A 21193-nucleotide genomic window follows, 5' to 3' on the forward strand; every position below is an offset into this window, starting at 1 on the left:
TCCCTACTCCTCCTCTCTCCCACTCCCTCAGGCTCCCCACCCCTTCTTCTGGAAAATCGTTGAGTCTCGCGCCGCTTACCCCAAGCCTCTGCTTCGCTGGGTCTGGTTTCCCAATAAATCAAAAGACTCTAGTCCCTGTCGCTGTTTGTCAGGAGTTCGAGGTCGTCCTCTCCCCGGGTGGGAGTCACTTTCCCGGGTGTCCCAAGTTGCTGATGCTCCGGATCCCCGCCCCCGCCTCGGCCCACGACCGCCCAGCCCCGGGGACCTCCTCCCCGGGTGGGAAGTAAAGGGTCAACGGGCCCGTCCAGCCACCCCCCCACCCACCCCCGGTGCACCCCACCCTCCTGCACTTGCCCGCCAATCGCCTCCATCGAGATGCTGGAGCCCGAGCGAGGGCGACTGCTGCGCCGGGAAAGGGCTCTCCTCCCAGCGCTGAGCACTTGGTCCTGGCAGACGCCCCAAGATTGTTGTGAGGAGTCTAGCCAGTTGGTGAGCGCTGTAATCTGAACCAGCTGTGTCCAGACTGAGGCCCCATTTGCATTGTTTAACATACTTAGAAAATGAAGTGTTCATTTTTAACATTCCTCCTCCAATTGGTTTAATGCTGAATTACTGAAAAGGGCTAAGCAAAACCAGGTGCTTTCTCAGGACCCAGGCTCTCCCCTTCTTCCTCTCCACGCCTCGGCTCGGCCCCCCTGGAATAAAAGTCTCGGAGAGCCCCACAGGCCCAGAGGAGGCCGAAGTTCAGGAACTGCTCCTCCGGGGGTCCCGCGGGCGCTGAGAGCTCTTCCTCTTTTTTTCCCCACCAGCTGCTTCTCCTGCCCACGCATCTTGGACATGCCAGGATTTAAAAGGTACGTTCTCTGCTCCGGACTTTTTTTTTTTCCTCCAGGGTCTGGAAACCTTACTCAAAACCCGATGGGTGGAAAATGGCTATGGCCGTGATTCAGGCTGTGTCAGGATATTGGAAAAGGCATTAGCTAGTGATGCAATGATATTGTTAATTATAAAAAGCTGCGCCTCTGTAATTTCCATCTTGAAGTCTTCTTTTGGGAGTGGGTATTTTATAAGACAGTTTCAGAAGCCAGCATCCGACAGAGGACGGCAAAAATCTCAGAGCTTGGTTTTCCCCTTGCTTTTCCGAAAGGGCCGCAGATTTGTGTGCCACATTTTTCTTTTCTTTTTTTAATTTAAAAAAAAAAATTTTTTTTTCTTAATTTGAGAGATCCGTTACTAGTTCGCTAGCAATTATTTTGCTGCATCGGCTGTTGGACCAGCGAACAAGCTAGCTGCACCTCCCGGGGCTGGATTTGCTCTATGTCTGTGTGGGATTCACAAAGGGCATGCGACCCAGAAGTCTCGAGCCAATGAAAACTGGGGACTGCAGACAGAAACGCATGTAAGCAAACATTTTGATATTCTTTAAGGAAATTGCAGTTCCAGTCAAGTGATCCTTCAACCTTGAAGAACTTTATCTAGATTACATCTGCAGTTTTTATCCAGGGAACTCTTGAGAACATAACTGCTTAGACAGGTGTGTGTGTGTGTGTGTGTGTGTGTGTGTGTGTGTGTGTGTGTGTGTGTGTGTGTGTGTGTGTGTGTGTGTGTGTGTGTGTGTGTGTGTGTGTGTGTGTGTGTGTGTGTGTGTGTGTGTGTGTGTGTGTGTGTGTGTGTGTGTGTGTGTGTGTGTGTGTGTGTGTGTGTGTTGAAAATAGAGCTGTAATCCTGTCATCCTGGATCGGAGACCAGAACTTCTCTGACAGACAGCCCTGAGATTTGAGATTCGGTTGGTCCCTCTTGGTTTTCCTCCCAGTTGAGGATGGAACGCAAAATAGGTGGACCCACCTGTTTTTGAAAGTCCCGAGGACCAGTTATGAGCATCAGAGGATCCCCAGGGTTCCTGTAGTTAATTTATCTTGGAGTTTTCTGGAGTTTTTCATGACAAATGTAACTGCTTGTGACACTGTCAGAGCAGGGATGCTTGGATGTTATTTCATTTTTGGAAAACTGTCTCAATTAGCCTGAAGCTTACTTGGCCCCCAGGGCCCAGCTGGGGCTCTTCCAGGAGGCTGGGCTTGAGGCGGGATCTCTCAGGGGAGACCTGTCCTGGGACTGCCCTCTGGCCAAAGGGAGCGGGGGAGTCAGGGGTAGGGGGAGACATGGGGTTAGCATGCCTTTCCCACTAGGTCTTGAAGTCCACTATGTTCAGTCAGCCTGTTCTGTCTCCAACAAAAACGAGACAGGGTTTTATAACCAACTGAAAGGAAACTTCATGTGAAGAAACAGGAAAACATTGAAATTCATAATATACAGCCTGGAAAATAAATTTGTTATTGTTCTTTCATTCCTTCCAGATATAAATCTGGCCTTTGCAAATATCAAAAAGCCCTGGGATTTGGCTCTGCACTTTATAAGGTCAGAGCTGTCTCCGGCGTTCTAGAACCTGTCTCGTGCAGGCGCTCAGATGAAACGAAAACTTGTGGACTCTTACGGTCATTATTCTTTGGATCGAGGACTAGACGAAGGGAGTGGGCTTGCCTCTCCTAGCACCACATCAGGGTCCTGTTTCCTCTGAACCGCACCTTAATTCTGGGGCTCTCCAAGTAGCCCAGCGTTGCTGGTTCCTATGAGCCTTGTGTCATGGATTGAGTAAGCTTTGTAGTCTTTTGAACTCTCTTTTTCTAAAGGGAGCGATTGTAAAGTGAAGGTGTACATTGATAGTAACAGGTCACTAAATTCAAGCAGGTCCCAGGTCCGCTGCTTTACTGAAGAAACCTTTGAGGTCACCTTCTCCAGGAAGTCTTCCCTGATCTTCTCTACCCCCAGCCTGGCTCTCCTGGTGCTCATTGGGTATTTCTATCCATGCCTTAACCAAAGTGTCTGGACATTATTGGTCCAGGTGGCCCCTCAATCTGCTCTTCAGAGCAGCGTCTGTGTCATAGTTTTGTAGTTTTTCTGCCTGCAAGTAGTAGTTGCTCAGATAAACCCTCTATTGAACTCAATAATAACAGCACCAAAAAAAAAAAAAAGCACCAAATAAAACTCTGTATTTGCATAGGTTATTTTTAAAACCATTTAAATGATTTTTAAGTGTCCAGTTCAATAGTGTTAAGTACATTCAAGTACATTCTCCAGAACTCTTTCCATCTTGCAAAACTGAAATTCTATACCCACAAACAACAACTCCCTAATCCCTCCTCCCTCCAGCCCCTGACACCCACCATTCTGCTTTCTGTCTATGATTTTGATTGCTCTTGTTCCCTCATATAAATGGAATCAAACAGTATTTGTCTTTCTGTGATTGGCTTGTTTCACCTAGCATAAGATCCTTGAGATTCATCCATATTGTAGCACTTGTCAGAATTTCTTTCCTTTTTAAGGCTGATAATATTCCTTTTATGTATGCAACACATTGTTTATTCATCTAGTGATGGACACTTGGGTTGCTTCCACCTTTTGGCTATTGTGAATAACGCTGCTGTGAACATGGGTGTACAACAGTCTCTTTGAGATTCTGTTTTCAGTTCTTTTGTATGAATGTCCAGATGTGGGATTGCTGGATCATATGGTGTTCCATTTTTAATTTTTTGAAGAACCTCTAGGCTGCTTTCCATAGTGGTTGCATCAGCATACCTTGCCAGCAACAGTTCACAAGTGCTCTAGTTTCTCCACAGCCTTACTAGCTTTGAACTTTTTGGTTATAGCCACCTGAAGGATATAAAGTGGATACACAGTTTCTTGGCACCTCTTTCTAAGTGTCCACTGTGTTCCTTTTTCTTGGGGCTGCCTGGGTCCCCATGTCCGGTCCTGCCTCTGGGTCTGCGTGAGTACACTCTGGGAGCATGTGTGTTCCCTGTGACACCTCCATTGGGTGGAACTCACATGCTTCACGTTTGTACTTTCATCATCCAGGGGCACAATGGCTCCTTCACACAGTAGTCATTTCAGAGTGAAGATGTTCAAAACTCAGGCAAGTCCCCTTGGGTCGGGAGTGAAAGTCAAGCAGTGGTGAATACATTATTAATACCACAGTGGTGGGAGTTAGATTTGTTCTTTGAAGCAGTAAAACTGTTTATTTTTAAAGTGAAGTGACAGTCAACTCAGTTGTGTGCAACTCTTTGTGACCCTATGGACTATGTAGTCCATGGAATTCAAGAATACTGGAGCGGGTAGCCTATTCCTTCTCCAGCAGATCTTCCCAACCCAGGTATCAAACCAGGGTCTCCTGCATTGCAGGCGAATTCTTTCCCAACTGAGCTATCAGGGAAGCCCTGATTTTTTTTTTTTTTTTAATGCCACTTGAAGTCATACACGTGGCAAATAAAGAAACAAACCCAAGGTCCTAGTGTATAACACAAGGAGCTATATTCACTATCTGGTGATAAACCATAATTGAAAAGAATATGAAAAAGAACATATATAGGTATAATTGAACCACTTTGCTATACAGCAGAAATTAACACAATGTTGTAAATCAATCATGTCATTAAAATTTTTTTCAATTATTTAAAAAATGCCACCTAACACATTATGCAACATATGAAACCAGTGGAAGGAGTGCAGTTCTCTTCGGGATGTTTGGGACATCTGGCATGTCCCCGGCTGCTCTGGAGCCTGCCCCTCACCCTCCAAACACAAGCACAAGGTAAAGTCACCATTGTAAACTCACAGGCAGCAAGAGATGCATATATAACCCCAGACCTGGGTGCTGGACATGTCTCGGGCATTTACGTCAGCTTCTTACTTCCCGCAGGATACTCACCGTGACCATACTGGCTCTCTGTCTTCCAAGTCCAGGGAATGCACAGGTAAGATTTTTATTTTGTTACTTGTCAGGAAGTATGTTAAAAAACAGGCTGAGGGTGTCCAGCCACACATTTTAGAATCCTAGGATCGTGTCGTTGACCTGAACCGAGCTCTTCACTGTACAGAGGTTAAGGCTGAATCTCAGGGAAGCTGAGACTTGCCCCAGCTGGTGCAGTTTATAAGTGGCAGGGCTGGGACCTTGGTGTCCTGATTTGCCATCCAAGACTCTTATAATCAGATCATGCTGCCTCATTTGTGTTAGTTGGGGGGGTCTTGAGTTATTGTAAGTGCTGAAAAGTCAAGCATGTTCTAGTATTTCTGAGCATTGGTGCCTCTCTGTTCTCCCCGTGTTGCCCGTGTGTGTGTATGTGTCCTTCCTGGAGGAGGTAGGCAGAGGAAGGGTGACTCAGCTCCCAACCCGTGAAGACCCAGCTTGGCCCAGACCCTGGGAGGAGTGTGAAGGGGGATCTTAAGCTCCTCAGGGTCTATGTGGAGAAGCCTGCAGCATCCCTGACTTTACAAAGTGATGTTTGTGTCAGCCCTTGAGAAATATGGGCAGATCCCTCCTGAGGAGCTCAGGGCAGCCTTTCTGCATCTCCAGCTCAGAAATGAGAGAAGCCCCACCTCTGAGCAGGGCTGAGGGGCCACATAGTCAAGTGGAAATGCACATGCATGTGCATGAACATATAGAAGACATGACAAAATCACCAAAACAGCCCCTCTGTTGGTTACAGCTATGTACACCAGAGCCCTGAAATGGGACCAACCAAATTCTCACTGAGTAGACAAATGCTCTCCCAAACTTTCAGGGTCTAGGAAGGAGATCTTACAATTTCAATTCACATTTGTTTTGATCACACCCTTTAAATGTTTTTTTCCCTTCATATTAAGAATTTTGAAATAGATTTCATTGGTGGTGGAAAGAATCTTGAGAAAAGTAGGAAAGATTTAATTTTTTTAATGTGGGCCATTTTTTTAAAGTCTTTATTGGATTTGTTATAGTATTGTTTCTGTTTTATGTTTCATTTTTTTGGCCACAAGGCATATGGGATCTTGGTTCCCTGACCAGGAAATAAACCCACATCACCTGCATTGGAAGGCAAAGCCCCAACCACTGGACCACCAGGGAAGTCCCACCAAAGACTTTTAGGCCTTGGAAAGGCCTTAGCATTCTCCAGTATAGCTCTGTGGTGACAGTTGACATCTACATTTAGAGAGGGCCGTGTTTATAATATAGTGTTTATTGCACTATAGGCACTTCAGGCACATTAACAATTTAGTCCTTACAACCACTCAGATGTAAGTACTATCATCCCCATTTTACAGATGAGAAAACTGAGGCATAGAAAATTATGCAGTGAGTAGGGGCTGAAGTGAGACTTGGAAGCCAGTCAGTAGACTTGAACCCACACCTGCACTTAGCAAATGAGGGTTGAGGCTTACCACATCTCCTGGTTTTCTGAACTTTATGGCACAGCCTCCTGGCTCATTCATTCCATTTTGTTTGCCCCCAGGCCCTAAGACACCTGAACCCACTCCCAGGAATGCAGCTGAATCTATTATCTCCACATATCAACCTATAGCTCAGGGAAGTTTAACTCCCCTCAAACCACAGGGAAGAAAAAAAAAAAAACCACAGGGAAGGCCAGGGAAGAAGCCCTCATAGGCAAAACCGCACCTCCTTGACTTATTCCTGTAACATGTCAGCTCTAGAGGGTGATTGTTGAGCCCATGAGATTTTTCTAAATGCATGAAGTTATAACTCAAGTTGTATGTGAAGCCTGTAACCCTCAGGGGCTGTTGAGACCTGGCTATCTCTGGAAGCATCTTTGTGTAATTGTCTTCCTGAGATTAAAATGAAAGAATTTCCCCAATTCTGTTTCTCTTAGAAAACTGACTACATCACTGTACAGATTTATTTTATACACAGACCCTATAATTGGGTACAAGATTTCAGAGGGGCCAAAGAACTCATGCTGGGCACTGGAAAGGAGTTAAATAACCTTCAAAGAAAGAGAGTAGTTGCCCTTAAGGCAATGATATTCTGTCCCAGGAAGGGGTGAGCACAGGGCAAGCCTCGCTGGGCACATCAGATGTGATTAGTATTGCTCTTCATAACTAGAGCAGGAAAAAGCCCCAATAACCATTTGCTAAAAACGGGCATTTTGAAACAATGACGCTGGAACTTAAAAAGTGATGCTAGGTGTAAAATGATTGTTAAAAAAAATACCTAAAAGGGGACAAAAAGGGGTTATAACAGATGTTGGTATTACAAATGCCTTGTTTCTTTACCCATTTTCTGTACTTTCTGTGATGCGGTTAGTTAGAATACTTCTATAGTGTTAAAAAAAAAAAAAAGTACGTAAAATGACCTCTCCTCTTTCTCTTCCTTCTTGCAGCAACAATGTACTAATGGCTTTGACCTGGACCGCTCGTCAGGACAGTGTTTAGGTATGAGGCCCTGAAGGTCCTTCGCTGGGTGGGGTTGTAGTCATAGCTCCATTGCAGGGCCATTTCTCTTTTAGCTGTTGTTCAGTATTGTCAAGTCTGTATCAGCCTTGCCCACAGAAATGGGCAAAACCAGTGCCACGGGATGGCTGAAATCAATGACACTCTTCCACTGGTCACCTTCTTTGTGCCCAGCACTGGGTAAGCCCGGGGACAGAGTGAAGATGAGGAAGAATTGATTGCCATCCTCAAGGAGCTCCCCATCTATATCAGTTTCCCAGGATTGCCTTTACAAATTGCCACAAACTTAGGGGCTTACACAATACAACTATATGATCTTACAGATGTACAGGCCAAAAGCCTGAAGGGGGGTTCTACCAGGCTAACACTGAGGTGTTGGCAGGGCCTTCTTCCTTCCTGGAGGCTTGAGGGAAGAATCCATTTTGTTGCTCATGCATGGTGCTGGCAGAGTTCAGTTTCTTTTTTCTTTTATTTTGATTGTGATATAATCGACATACATCAGTGTCTAAGTTTAAGGTGTACAGTGTGTTGACTCGATACACTTATGTATTCCAATGTGATGACCATCATAGCTTAGAGCTCACACCTCCCTCCCGCCACATTATTACCATTTCTTTTTTGTGGTGAGAACATTCAGGATTTATTTTCAGCAATTTTCGAGTATACAATATGGTATTGTTCATAATACTCACTGTGCATTAGTTCCTTAGAACTTATCTTCTAGCTGGAAGTTTGTACCATTTACATCTCCTCATTTCTCCCACCCCCAAGCCCCTGATGACAACCATTCTACTCTCTGTTTCTGTAAGTTTGGCTTTTCTGGACTCTACATGTAAGTGATATCTTGTAGCATTTGTCTTCTCTGTTTGCCTGATTTCATGTAGCATAATGCCCTCAAGGTCCATCCATGTTGTTGCAAATGGCAGCTTTTCCTTCTTCCTCATGACTGAATACTATTCATATGATTATTATTAATATTCTATTATTCATATGATGATAATATTCATTGATAATAATATTACATCTATCTATTATGAACTTTATCCATTGATATGCATTTTGGGTGTTTTCATAATTTGGCTATCCCGAATAAATGCTTCAATCAACATAGCAGTACAGATAACTCTTTAAGATTCTATTTTCATTTCCTTTGGCTATATACCCAAAATTGGAATTGCTGGATTGTATGATATTTCTAGTTCTAAGTTTTGGCGGGACCTCCACACTGTATTCCACAGTGGCTGCACTGATTTACATTCCACAGAATTCAGTTTCTTGCGGTTGGAGGACTGATGGCCCTGTTTCCTTGCTGGCTGTTAACTGAAGGCCTTTCTCAGTTTCTAGAGGCCACCTTCTTCCTTGGCCTCTTCCGTGGTCTTCCCCCTGCAGAGCCAACAAGTTAAGTCCCTCACATGTTTCTAATCACATCTTTTTCTGTTGCCTCATCTCACTGACCAATCCTTCTGCCTCTTCTTCCACTTTTAAGGATTTGTATGATTTCCCTGGGCCCACCCAGATAATCCCAGATAATCCTCTCATCTCAAGGTCTTCTGATTAGCTCTAAATCCATTCTGTGAGTACATGCATGCTCAGTCACTCAGTTGTGTCTGACTTCTTGGAATTGCAGTTCTGTGGACTGTAGCCCTCCAGGCTCCTCTGTCCGTGGAATTTTCCAGGCAAGAATACTGGAGTGGATTGCCATTTCCTCCTCTAGGGGATCCTTACAACTCAGGGATTGAACCCACATCTTCTGCATCTCCTGCATTAACAGGCAGATTCTTTTTACCATTGAGCCACCTGGGAAACCCTTAAATTCACTCCATCCATGCCTAATTCCTTAGGTTCCAAGTGAGTGAGTGAAAGTCACTCAGTTGTGTCTGACTCTTTGCAACCCCATGGACCATACAGTCCATGGAATTCTCTAGACCAGAATACTGGAGTGGGTAGCTTTTCCCTTTTCCAGGTTATCTTCCTAACCGAGAGATCAAACCCAGGTCTCCCGCATTGCAGGCAGATTCTTTTTTTTTTCCATTTATTTTTATTAGTTGTAGGCTAATTACTTTACAATATTGTAGTGGTTTTTGCAGGCAGATTCTTTACCAGCTGAGCCACCAGGGAAGCAGGTTCCAAGGAGGAGGACAATTTAGGGCTCTTTTCCTAGCACGCCATCTAGTGGGGGTGGTAGACCTAGGTGGAGTGAAATGAACAGAGAGGAATAAAGTCATTGCCAAGATGAGGTGATCTCCCCTACAGAAGTAGGGGAGAGAGTGATGCCTTCCGTCTAAGGTCAATAAAGAAAGCCTTCATGGAGGTAACATTTGAGTCGGGTGTTGAAGGATGAATAAGATCCTGAGAAACAGCATCCTAAGTGGTAGAAACAGCATCAGCAAAGATCAGGGAGACAGAATATAGAATAGTGTGCTGTGGACGAAGCATAGAGTATAGAAAAAGAATACGGCTCCCACCTTGGGAGTATATTTTCTTTTTAAATTGTATTTGATTTAGGCCAAATCATTTGTAATCTCTGAGCTTAGGGTTGAAAAGAATGACAGTTGGTGAGGAACAAAACCATGACTTGGAAGCTCCAGGCTCCCACTTTGACTTAAGATGAAGGGGCATGAGGATGCCCCAATGGAAGCAGAGAAGGTGATAGCTGTCTTCCCTGGCCCCCCAGTTTTAATGATGACGTCAGGCTTACAGCTAGATAATGGAGCTCCACGCTTCCCTTTCCTGGCGGGGGAGTTGGCACGAGTCTCTCAGAGGAGGTGGCAGGGGTGAGCTGTTAGGAATCAGGGCCCTCCCCGCCTCCACCGGTCCCACGGAGAACAGACCCCCCAAGGTTGGTGAGAAGCCCCAGTGTGTGGGGTCAGGTCAGCTGCTCCTGCTGGCAGCCCAGTCTAGGCCTCCTCTGTCCCTGGCCCAGCAAGGCTGATTTTCTAGAGAACCCACCCCCACCCCCAAACCCCACCCCCAACTCTAGACACAACAGAGCACCAGCCTGGCTGGAAACAGGCCCTGTTTGTTGGCACCGTGTGAGCTGACTCTCAAGTAAGTCTCCACTTTCCTAACAAGTAACTCACTCTTGGCCAAGTCTTGTCTTTCTGGACGCAAGGGACTCATTCTCCCTGCCCAGCTGTTATTTGGAGTAGAATTGAGTACAATGATGAGGTCCATCCCAGTGTTTCCTGAGTGTCGTATAGACACACAAGAGTACCTGAGATGCTTTTGGGTGATATATCCACAGATAAACACTCTTTATTTTAATAGTTTTACGTTTTATTTTTACTCTTACCTTCTATTTTTCATAATTGATAGTGTTTTTTACATTTGCTGTCATCATGTAAGATGAAAAAAATATGCTTACTTGGGTTTCCAGTGTGGATTCGTTTAGAGAAAAGTGTTAAGCATATGGGGCTTCCCTGATGACTCAGTCAGTAAGGAATCTGCCTGCAGTGCAGGAGACGCAGGAGACGTGGGTTCGATCCCTGGGTCGGGAAGATCCCCTGGAGGAGGAAATGGCAACCCACTCTGGTATTCTTGCCTGGGACATCCCAAGGATGGAGGAGCCTGGTGGTTTACAATCCATGCGGTTGCAAAGAGTCGGACAGGACTGAACACGTGATGGATTGGTTAATTGGATCGGTTAATTGGATCAAGCATGTGACAGTACAGGCTGTGGTAGCTACAGCCCAGACATCGTGAAGGGGGTATTTGATGACCTGTCAATTTGATTTAATTTGGCTAATATTTGGGTAGTACCTGATGGTGATGAGCCAGGCACTGCCCCACATATTTGAGAGCAGATGCTGGTAAATCATGGTTGGGGTCCTTCCTGGCGCTGTCAGTACAGAGCTCCGCTTCAGTTTGCACCATGTGGCCGAGGGGCTGCTAACACCTGTGTCCTTTCTGTGGCCTTGCAGATGTTGATGAGTGCCGGACCATCCCTGAGGCCTGCCGAGGAGACATGATGTGTGTCAACCAAAACGGCGGGTATTTGTGCATCCCCCGAACGAACCCCGTGTACCGAGGGCCCTACTCCAACCCCTACTCGAACCCCTACTCAGGTTCTTACCCAGCAGCTGCACCCCCGCTGTCCGCTCCAAACTACCCCACCATCTCCAGGCCTCTCATATGCCGCTTTGGATACCAGATGGATGAAAGCAACCAGTGTGTGGGTGAGTAGCCCAGAGTCCTAGGCTTCCTCTACACTGGCAAAGCCATGTTCCTGTCCAGCAGGTCCAGCCCAAGGTCGTCTCCAGAAAGCCACTTTGTCTTTGTTTATTTTCATCTATGTATTCACCTATCTATCTTATCTATCATCCACATATTTATTATCTACCTACCTATCTATCTTTCAATTGTATCTATCATCTATCTATTTGAAGACCAAGCTCATGTTTTTTCTCTGTTCAATAACAAATATATTGTCAAACATACTAAGTGAATCAGAGAGAGGATCTAAAGATCTAAAAAGGACCAGCTTTCTAGAGCCTTCAGCATCACACACCCTTGAATGGAATGTTTGCTCCTGAAAGAAAAGAAGCCTTGAGGGACAAGGCCAATTGTTCTGGAAAGAAAGTGTGTTCCTTGGGTGGGGACCAGTCTTTTGACCAAGCAGAACCTTGCAGATGGGAACTCAGAGCGTGAGTGGACCTCAGGGAAGAAGGAGATGCCATATACCATGAGGTCCCCAGGCTGTTGGCAGGTGTTGTGATGGTGCCTGGGGGAGTGCTGGAGCTCTTTGGGCCAGTGTGGCTTTCGTGGAGGGTTACCCAGTATCCTCCCTCATCGCTTTGGCTTTGGTTGGACCAAAACTTTGCAACTGTTTCCAGCATTGGAAGGTGGGTCTAGAGTGATGATCACTCCAAAGTTTTTTGATCATATGCTCCATCTGCAAAACCCTTCTGAACCTGGACCCTTATTACATGCATGCTTATAAATTATATACATATCCTGTTAGCCTCATATGGTTTGAGGAGTGTAAAGCATATGTGAGACGTAGAAAATTTTAAAGGATGTGATCAAAATAAAACATGAATTGAAATTCTAATATTTCCTTCCTGTGCCCTGAAAGTTTGCGAGACCATCAGGGTACTTAATAAGACTGATGTTGGTCCCATTCCAGGGCTCTGAAGGTGGCGTTGTAGCCTACTGCTGGGGAGATTGTGTTGGTGATTTTGTCATATCTTCTATATGACCATGCAAATGAGTGTGCATTTTCATTTGACTACATGGAAATAATATGCAAACAAAGTGTCTTTCAGAGCAAAAGGGAAAATTGGCTATACCTTGTCTAAACTTCTCTATTCTTACTGATCTCAAGAGGTGAGAGAGAGAGAGGGACAAGGAGCTGACTATATGTGACAAGCTGATGGTCACGTTGACTATAGATGAGTGTTCAAGGAAAAAGAATACAGGACCCAATCAAGTCACAGACTGAAGTGCTGGTGGGGTAAAGAGTAATGTACTTCCTTATGGCCCCTAGGACAATAGACCATTGTAACTGAAAGGGACTTTAACAATCTTTAACCAAGCCTCTTCATTCTATAAAAAAGGGGATGTGGACTCCACCAAGAGAGGTAATTACAGAGGTAGGATGGGGGTCCTGCTCTCCTGACAGCCAGCCTACATTTTCCTCACTCGCCCACGTGACTGCTCTCATTTGGTAGAAAAGGAATGATCTGGAAGAAAAGGCAGAGAAAGAGAGTTGGGGGTGGGGGTGGGGGTGGGGAGCTGCTCTTCACGATGTCCTGTGGGGCTGGAGAGGCCGAGCGACCATACGCACATCTTGAAGTGAGGAAGGGGTTGTCAGGACCCTGTGAGTCGCTCCAGGATTTCGGGGGGCGGGGGCGGGTCTCGGGTGGCCGTGGGGTGGTCCCGCAGAATCCTTCTCGGGAACAGCTGGGAACTCCAATGCGACCCCTCCCCTCACAGCCCTCTTCCCAGGATCCCAGCGCTGGAGAATAAGCACGGGGCTGGGAACCCTATTCATCTCCTGGTCCCTGTGACGTCAGGCACTTTTACGGCCTCCAACCTGTCTCACGGGAGATGCGGAGCCTCATAATGGCGCTTTTGTAAGGAGAATACAATCCCGGAACCCTGGCGAGGGCTGGCACCGGGCCAGTCCACTTCCAAAAAGTTCAGCCTTCTGTATTCATAAGTCCCGGGTTCCTCCCCGCCTCCCTTCACCCCACCCCGCCTTTCCTGGTTTACACTGGTTCTTCTGGGCATTGTGAGAGCGGACGTCAGAGGGAGGTGGCCCGGGGAGGGATGGAGTGGGGATGAGAGAGGCGGGGCCTGGGAACAGGCCCGGGGAAGCAAGGCTGGAGGGTGGGTGCGGGGGAGGAAACGAAGGAACCCAGCGGGGGTATTATTGCGAAAAGAGGAGGTGAGGGGGTGAATGTAGGTCTGATCCTGTGGAGGAAGCTAGAGTGAGTGGCACATGATGTGGAGAATTGGAAAGCGTCTCTGAAACTTGGGTTTTCTTTTCTTTTTTTTTTTAATGTATTTATTTATTTGGCCTAGTGGAGTCTTAATTGCAGCAAGCGGGAACTTTTAGTTGTGGCATGCAAACTCTTAGTTGCAGCATGTGGCATCTAGTTCCTTGACCAGGAATGGAACTTGGTCCCCCTACCTTGGGAGCAGAGTCTTAGCCACTGGACCACCAAGGAATCCCTCTTTTTTTTTTTTTAAAGCTTTTATATTGGATTGTAGTTGATTAACCATGTTGTGATAGTTTCAGGCGTACAGCAGAGTGATTTTGTTGTATATATGCATGTATCTGTTCTTTTCAAACTTGGATGTTGTGGGAGCGGAGGACCACTTCTCCAAGGGGCCATCTCCTCCCCTTCTCAACACAGAAGATGCTCAATAACAGTAACAGCAGCAGCAGTGGTAATAATAGCAAGCACAGGATGCTGTGTGCTAGGATCCTTACCTGAATCAACTTGTTGAATCCAAACCACAACCCTGTACAGCAGGACTGTTGTTATTCTCGTTGGCCCTGAAGCACAGAGAGGTTAAGAATCCGTCTGATAAGGTCACACAGCATGTGGGGGCTGACCCAGGGTTTGAACCCATTCAGGCTCTGGATGAGGAAACTGAGGCTGAATGAGGTCAAGGTTCAGGCCTCACAGGAGTCAGTCCTGGAGCCCTGATGAAAAACTAGGGCTTTCTCTTGCCCTTTTTTTTTTTTTGGTAAATAAATTTTTGTTCTGTAAAACTTTGAACCTAGACAGAAGCAGAGAAAATGTAGTGAACACTTACCTACTTGTCACCCAGTTTGGTAATTGTCAATATAGACCCACTCTTGTTTCTTCTTTACCCTGACCCAGTGGATCCATTTAAAGCAAATATCAGGTATCAAATCGTTCTATCCTTAAATACTTCAGAATGTATCTATCTCTAAGAGATAAAGCTTCTTTAAAAAATAATAGCCACAATACCATTATCAAACCTATAAAAATTAACAATAATTCCTTTTTATCATTTAATATCCAGATAGAGTTCATATTTCTGTGATTCTCTCATAAATGTCCTTTTTTCCTTTTTTTCGTTAGAATCAGATCCAAGTAAGGTCTACAGATTGCATTTGATTAACAAGTCTCTTAATGGCTTCTTAATCTTTTTTGTCTCTTTCGCACTTATTTGTTGAAGAGGCTGAGTTGTCTGTCCTGTAGAATTTCCTACATTTGAGATCTTGCTTGTTGTGTTCTTGGAGTGGTATTTAACATATTTCTTCATCCTATCTATTTTTCTGTAAACTGGTAATAGTTAGAACTAGAGACTTGATCCAGTTTAAGTTTAAATTTTGGGCCAGTTGTTTTCTAGGCAGTGTCCTTGCTCTTTTCTTCTTTCCATGTCCAGGTTTCTGCACATAAACTGTAAGTAAGTCCAGCTTAAAGAAGCAAGTGGACACTTTCACTGAGGTTTGCTCTTTCTGGGTTTTGGACCCACTTCCAAGACAGCAATTTCCTTCCTTGTCCTCTGTCTCTGGAGGCTGGGCAGGGCCAGACTCGGAGCCCAGGTCCCCTGAGCCTCTGAGCTGCTTTCTTGACCTCTCTGTTTTCAGTTCTACTTGGGAGATCCCTAGACCCTGTTCTTTCTGGAACAAAGTTTGGCCTCAGATTTGAGTCCAGCAAGCCCCTAGATGTAAACCTGGATCACTCAGGACCTTTGCAGGCTGAGTGAACAGTGACAGAAGAATTACTGCCCATGAACCAAGGAAGTTTTGTGTCATCAAGAAAACTGGCATCTTGGCTGGGGGAGGTTCAGCACCAGGGCAACCTCTATGAGGGTAGTGGGACCCGTGGCTGGTTAGAGTGTGTGCCTTGGATCCTGGCCCCTTGGGAGAGCTGATGGTCAGCATCTCAGAGACTGGAGAACCAGATGGACTTGGTTAATCGGCAAGGAGGAAGGAACTGGTGCATGACAGGCAGGATGCTGTGGGGCTAACAGGGTTGATACTGAGGACTCAGGGAAGGGTGAGCTAAGCTGAGTGGTTGGGGCACCCAGAATATGAACCCCTACTAAGGAACCTTTCTAGCATCTTGCTGCCTCTGAGAACAGGACTTTTGGCTAAGGTCCCTCATGTCGATGCCACTCTTTTAGGCGTGTCTTTCCTTTATGGCTTAACTTGTCACCTCTCTGGGTGGACATTCTTCATTCTGGCTTTGCTAATCAACTTGGCTCTGTGACCAAACTAGGGACTCCACCAATAACTAATGCTCGTGAGACGTTTCGCAATTGAGAAAGCAGCCTTTTACTAGAGCCACATTGCCCCAGGGACTACAGGAATTCCTCTGGTCATTTGTGAAGTTACAAGCAATATCTTTATTCTCCCTTCTGGCCCAGGGTTTTCTCATTGATCAAAGCGCCTGAGCAGGCAGAGAGGAACACATATGGATCCTTTTGGAAGATGAATGGCATTGGCCTGAAGCATTCTCTTGAGTTATTTTTCCTGAAAGTCAGCCAACATGTAGTCAGTCCCTGTTTATAGAGCACCTCTTTGGTGCCAGGCTCTGGCTTAGGCGCTGAGGGGGGCAGGGAGTCTGGGCACAGCCATGGGACTGTCTTCAGAGCTTACCATCAAGGAAGGGAGATTAGTCACAGAACAAGCAGCTGAAAGACTTGGCAGCCTCTGATAGGTTCCTGAAATTTTTCGAAGAGAAGGCAGAGACAGGAAAAGGCTCTGTTTCCTGGAGTGGAGAGGGCTGGGACTTGGAAGCCAGTCAGGCCTTGATACTCACCTTGGTTTGGCCACTTCCTAGTTTTGAGACTGGGGCCTCAGTTTCTTCATCTGTAAAATGGGTATAACAATGCCTATTTCACAGATGACATGTGAAAATATCTCACCCAGTGTCTGCATAGTGTATCATGGTAAATGTTAATTGAGAAAAGAAAGATTCTCAGGTCTTGAGATGATAACTTATAGAGAGTCATCAAGTCTGAAAATGTATTAAATGCCTAATTGTTTTTTTAAAAATTGATATCTGGTCTTTTTTTTCTTTTGAAAGGAAGCTTTAATCTTTATAACTTAATTTATTTAATGTCTTAGGCCAGGCTGTGTGTGGCATGCAGGATCTCAGTTCCCCCGACCAGGGATTGAACCTGTACTCAGTGGTTAAGGGAGAAGTCTTATCCACTGGACCACCAGGGAAGACCCAAGGTCTTAATTCTCAAAAACCTTTAAAATGACCTAAAACTGAGCTTGGTACTCACCCACCTTGCAGACCTTGTTGGGCTTTGCCTAGTTCAGCGCTTTATGAGACTTCAGTCAGATTGTGCTTTGAGATGCTGGTGAAGCCAGAGTTTATTTAATTGTGAAACAAAACAAATTAAACTACCCAGCTGATAAGACAAGGGCAGCAGCTTGGATGGGGCAGCTCCTGCAGGCTTTTCTTCATTTTTTTTTAAATACAGGTTTGAAACCAAGTCCTCAGAATGAGACCAGAAGGGAAGCACAGGAAACTGAGACCACTGGGCTCTTTAGCTGCTGAAGGCATTGGGACCAGACCGGGCCTGCCCAGGGAGGAGGGGACCCAGACGGAGGCAGGATACAGATTTGCTCAGATGTCCCTGTGAACTGGGCCTTAGGAAGCCTGTTCATGTGCAGCCCCCACACTCAGGTTATCCCAGCTTGCTTCAGATCTTTCCTAGTCACTGGCTGGGATAGTGAGCAAGCATTTTCACCTCTCTGAACCTCAGTTTTTCCATCTGTAAGCCAGGATGACAGTATCAATTATTAGTCTAGGATATTTGTGAGATTTCACTGAGATAGTTCACATAACTTGTCTAGCATGGGGGCTGGCTTTTTGTAAGGGTTGATAACAGTTGTTAGGTGTTAATAACAGTTTTAGGTGTGTCAAATCTTATCATTCTGTGATGAATTCTGCTACTCCATACTCCTACTCTTGTTATTCTGCTATTGTTTATTCTTTCCTCTGGGAGTTAGACTTAAGAGCAGGAATAGAGATGCAGATGTAGAGAATGGACATGTGAACAGGAGGGGAAGGAAAGGGTGGGATGAATTGGGAGAGTAGCATTGATATATATACCCTACCATGCATAAAATACATAGCTAGTAGGGAGCTGGTGTATAGCACTGGAAGGTCAGCTTGGTGCTCTGTGATGACCTAGAGGGGTGAGATGGGGGGAGTGGTGGTGGAAGGGAGGCTCAAGAGGGAAGGGACATGTGTATACACAGAATGGATTCACTTGGTTATGCAGCAGAAGCAGCAACAACAAGAAAAGAGTACAGGCCTTTTAGAGCATTGGGGGTTGAATTCTTGCCACTTTTGGTGGCAGGAATTAGCATTACTTGTGCTTCCAAGGGGAACTCAGCAGAGAAGGGACTCCAGGAGGGTGTCCAGGACAGCTCTTCTCACATACGAATGTGCCTCAGAGTCACCTGTGGGGAAGATCTGATTTGGCAGGTCTGCTCTGGGGCCTGAGGCTCCACATTTTGCAGAAGCTCCTGGATGATGTGATGCTGCTGGTCCAGGAAAGCTATCATCCATTTGTCTACCCTTAGATAGGCCTGCATTTGAAGAAAGGTAGAAACTTTATTTTTAATGTAATTCCCATATTGTTTGAATTTGTTAGAAGAATGTTTTATTTTTGTTGAGAAACAAAAACAAAAAGCCCCAAAGAAATGTTTTTAAAGTCTAAATTGAAGCGTCATGCTGTAGTGGTAAAGTTAGGACATCAATAAGAAATGTTCTCTGATCCCAGATTAGCTATTTATTAGCTGTGTGATATTAAGAAAGTCACTTGGCTTATCTGGCCTAAGGTTTATTATCTGTAAAAAGCAGGGACTAGGGGTCTTAATATGGAATCTGTAGACAGATTTTAGCAGATTGGTTTTCATCTTTTTTCCCCTACTAACTTCTAATGAAATTTAACATTATCCACCTTTATATAGGCAATAAAGTGCCACAGGACACTTAGCAATACCTGTGGCAGTACTGGTAAGAGAAACACAGATATTTATACATCACATTAGAGCTGTACAGTTATTCTGACCTACTTTGAAGATCTTGATGTATTTTGAAATAGTCCCATTTGCCATCACTGCACAATTGTGGGAGATACTAGACCTACTGCCCAAACTTGTCATTTCTAAGATATATTATACATTTGTTTAAAAAATATTTTGAAAACTTTCAGTATTATTGGTTTCTTTCATAATCCTATGAATATAATTCATGCAATTAAAATCATTACTCTGAGAAATGGGTCCGTGGCTTCATTGGTCTGCAAAACACATGCCCTAGACCAGATGATTTCTTCAATCCCTGGTCCTAAGGGAAGATGATGGTTGTGTCCAGACAGCCTGGGTTTTCTGTTAACTCGTTCCCACCTGGATTGCTTGTAACGTGGTCCGTCTCTACTTGTGTGTTTCAACCAGCCCACGTGCTCAGTGAAATCTGCTGGGACCATGCCAGTCCTCCATTTGTGAGGAAGCCCGACCTACCCACAGCTGGACCTGGCTGCAGGGATTGGCCTAGGCCCGCGGTGAGGTCAGGGCACTGGCGGGCCTTGGGGCTGGACAGGAACTCTCCGGGCCTTTGTGTGTGTGGTAGGCACTTCCCTGCTGCTTCACATGGCCATTTTCTCAATGAACCACAACTTTTTCTTGGCTCTCACCTTATGTTCCTTGGTCTGGTCATGTTTCTTTTCATCATGTTCCATTCTGGGATTAGCCAGTTGTGTGTGAAGAGCAAGTGGTATTGCAGGAGGATGGAGAAACGTGGACTCTGAGCCGCGGCAGCTCCAGCCCTGCTGTGGATGGTTCTGGCAAAAGCGAGTGTAAGGCCAGGGCTCCAGAGAGCCCTGCTGCAGGGCAGGAAGGCACAAGGTTACAGTCACCTTCTGGGGCCAGGGCCAAGCGGACCATTGCAGCCTGTTTAGCCACATGTGTTTGAAATTAGTGGGAGGTGCCTGGTAACTGTGGTTCTTGAAGAAGTTCCGTGGTTCCCAATATGTAGGAAGACGATTGTACCTCCTCTTTCGTCATCAAGGCAGGTGGTAGATTTCTTTTCAAAGATCCCTCTGATGAAGTGGGGTGAGCACACCACTGGACACCCGGGAGCAGAGCTGCGCGCAGAGGTTCTCTGCCCGCCTCGCAGCTTCTGCCCCAGCTCCCTGTGGCTCTGATCTGCATGTGTAGGCGGGGTCCACAGGGGCATGTGCGCGGCTCCTACACCCAGTGTGATGCAAGAAACTGTGATCTGGGAACTCTTTGTGCTGTTAGGAACGGATTAGATGAAATAAGTAAAAATGCCATATGAAAGCAAAGTGTTAGTGCTGCGGAGAGTGAGTGCATGCCTACAAGGAAACTGATCCAAGCCATAAATGAGGAATCATGTTTAATGCTGCCGACAACAACACCCTCGTGTAAATACCGTCTGATAGGCCTGAGTTATATCTGCTATTATGCCAAGAAAGGGGATCTTTGTGTTCTCAAAGGCCTGGAGGGACTGGGTGACAGGCCGGGGAGTGGTGGAGGGTGTGTGATGTGTGGGGAAAGCATGGGCTTGCGATTCAGAGATGCTGGAGTTCAAATGCCACCCCCAGCACAGGTGCCTGGCTCCGAGCTATAAACCCTTTGAGAGACCTCTCTTCCAGATGGGATGGTAGTGCTTACCCTGTGGAATTGGTTTTAGCAAAGGATGTGCGGTCTACACCCCGCAAACAATTGCTGCTGTCTGTCACTCCCACCACCCTCTCCACAGAGGAACACCCCTCTGTCGCATCACATCTAACCAATCCCTGCCCAGCACAGGGATAGACAAGTGGCAGCTGCTTGCTGGTGGCTTATCCCAGGTGGGCAGCTGTCAGGAGGGAAAGGGAGGGGAACCGCCTTTGCATTTGTAACCATGTGTTGATGCTTCTTCCCTGCTCCACTTTGATCCCTGCTCAGCCAAAGGGGCTGCCTTTGAGTCATTCTCTGGGGCTCTCTTGCCTCTGGGGGTGCCAAGGGGCCAGATGGGTATACTCGTTTTTTCTTCGGCTGCCAGCCTCTCTGGACATGTGGACATGCCGATAGAAAGACAGACTCCAGACCACACTGCCCCAGGAGGCTGTGACTAGGAAGTGCTGGTGGGCTGGGCTGACCCATCATTTAGAGACCCCCGGGTCAGATGATCTTCGAGCCCGCTGGGTGGTTTCCTGCTCGAGGGCAGAAAGGCTAGGCTTCCTGGAAGCCTCCAGGTATGTGACAGAGGGCAGGCAGGAGTCCACGTGCTCTCACCAGGACATGGGTGTTGGGAGTTGAGACAGTGTTGGGGCTTCCTTGGATACAGCCGCTGCACCAGCATCCACTGTTTACCCTCAGCATCTGGCGGCGTGAATTCTCAACAAGCTGTGCTGTGCTTAGTCATGCAGTCATGTCTGACCCTTTGCGACCTCATGGACT

At 46.1% G+C, this 21193-nt stretch overlaps 1 protein-coding gene across 2 annotated transcripts in view; it reads left to right on the forward strand.

The window, feature by feature from the left end:
- The first annotated feature begins 321 nt into the window (after positions 1-321).
- FBLN5 (fibulin 5) overlaps positions 322-21193 on the forward strand; it is an 86541-nt gene continuing 65669 nt past the window's right edge. The window contains exons 1-4 of one of the 2 annotated variants that reach the window (XM_043489700.1): positions 322-854; positions 4754-4808; positions 7206-7257; positions 11196-11450. In XM_043489700.1, the coding sequence (XP_043345635.1) occupies positions 838-854; positions 4754-4808; positions 7206-7257; positions 11196-11450 (379 nt within the window). In that variant the 5' untranslated portion in view covers positions 322-837. Of the gene's footprint in view, positions 855-1004; positions 1400-4753; positions 4809-7205; positions 7258-11195; positions 11451-21193 lie in introns of those variants that run through there. The other variant, XM_043489699.1, reaches the window with a different exon arrangement.

Source organism: Cervus canadensis, chromosome 17 (genome assembly GCF_019320065.1).
Source record: "Cervus canadensis isolate Bull #8, Minnesota chromosome 17, ASM1932006v1, whole genome shotgun sequence".
In the NCBI taxonomy this organism is placed as follows: Eukaryota; Metazoa; Chordata; class Mammalia; order Artiodactyla; family Cervidae; genus Cervus; species Cervus canadensis.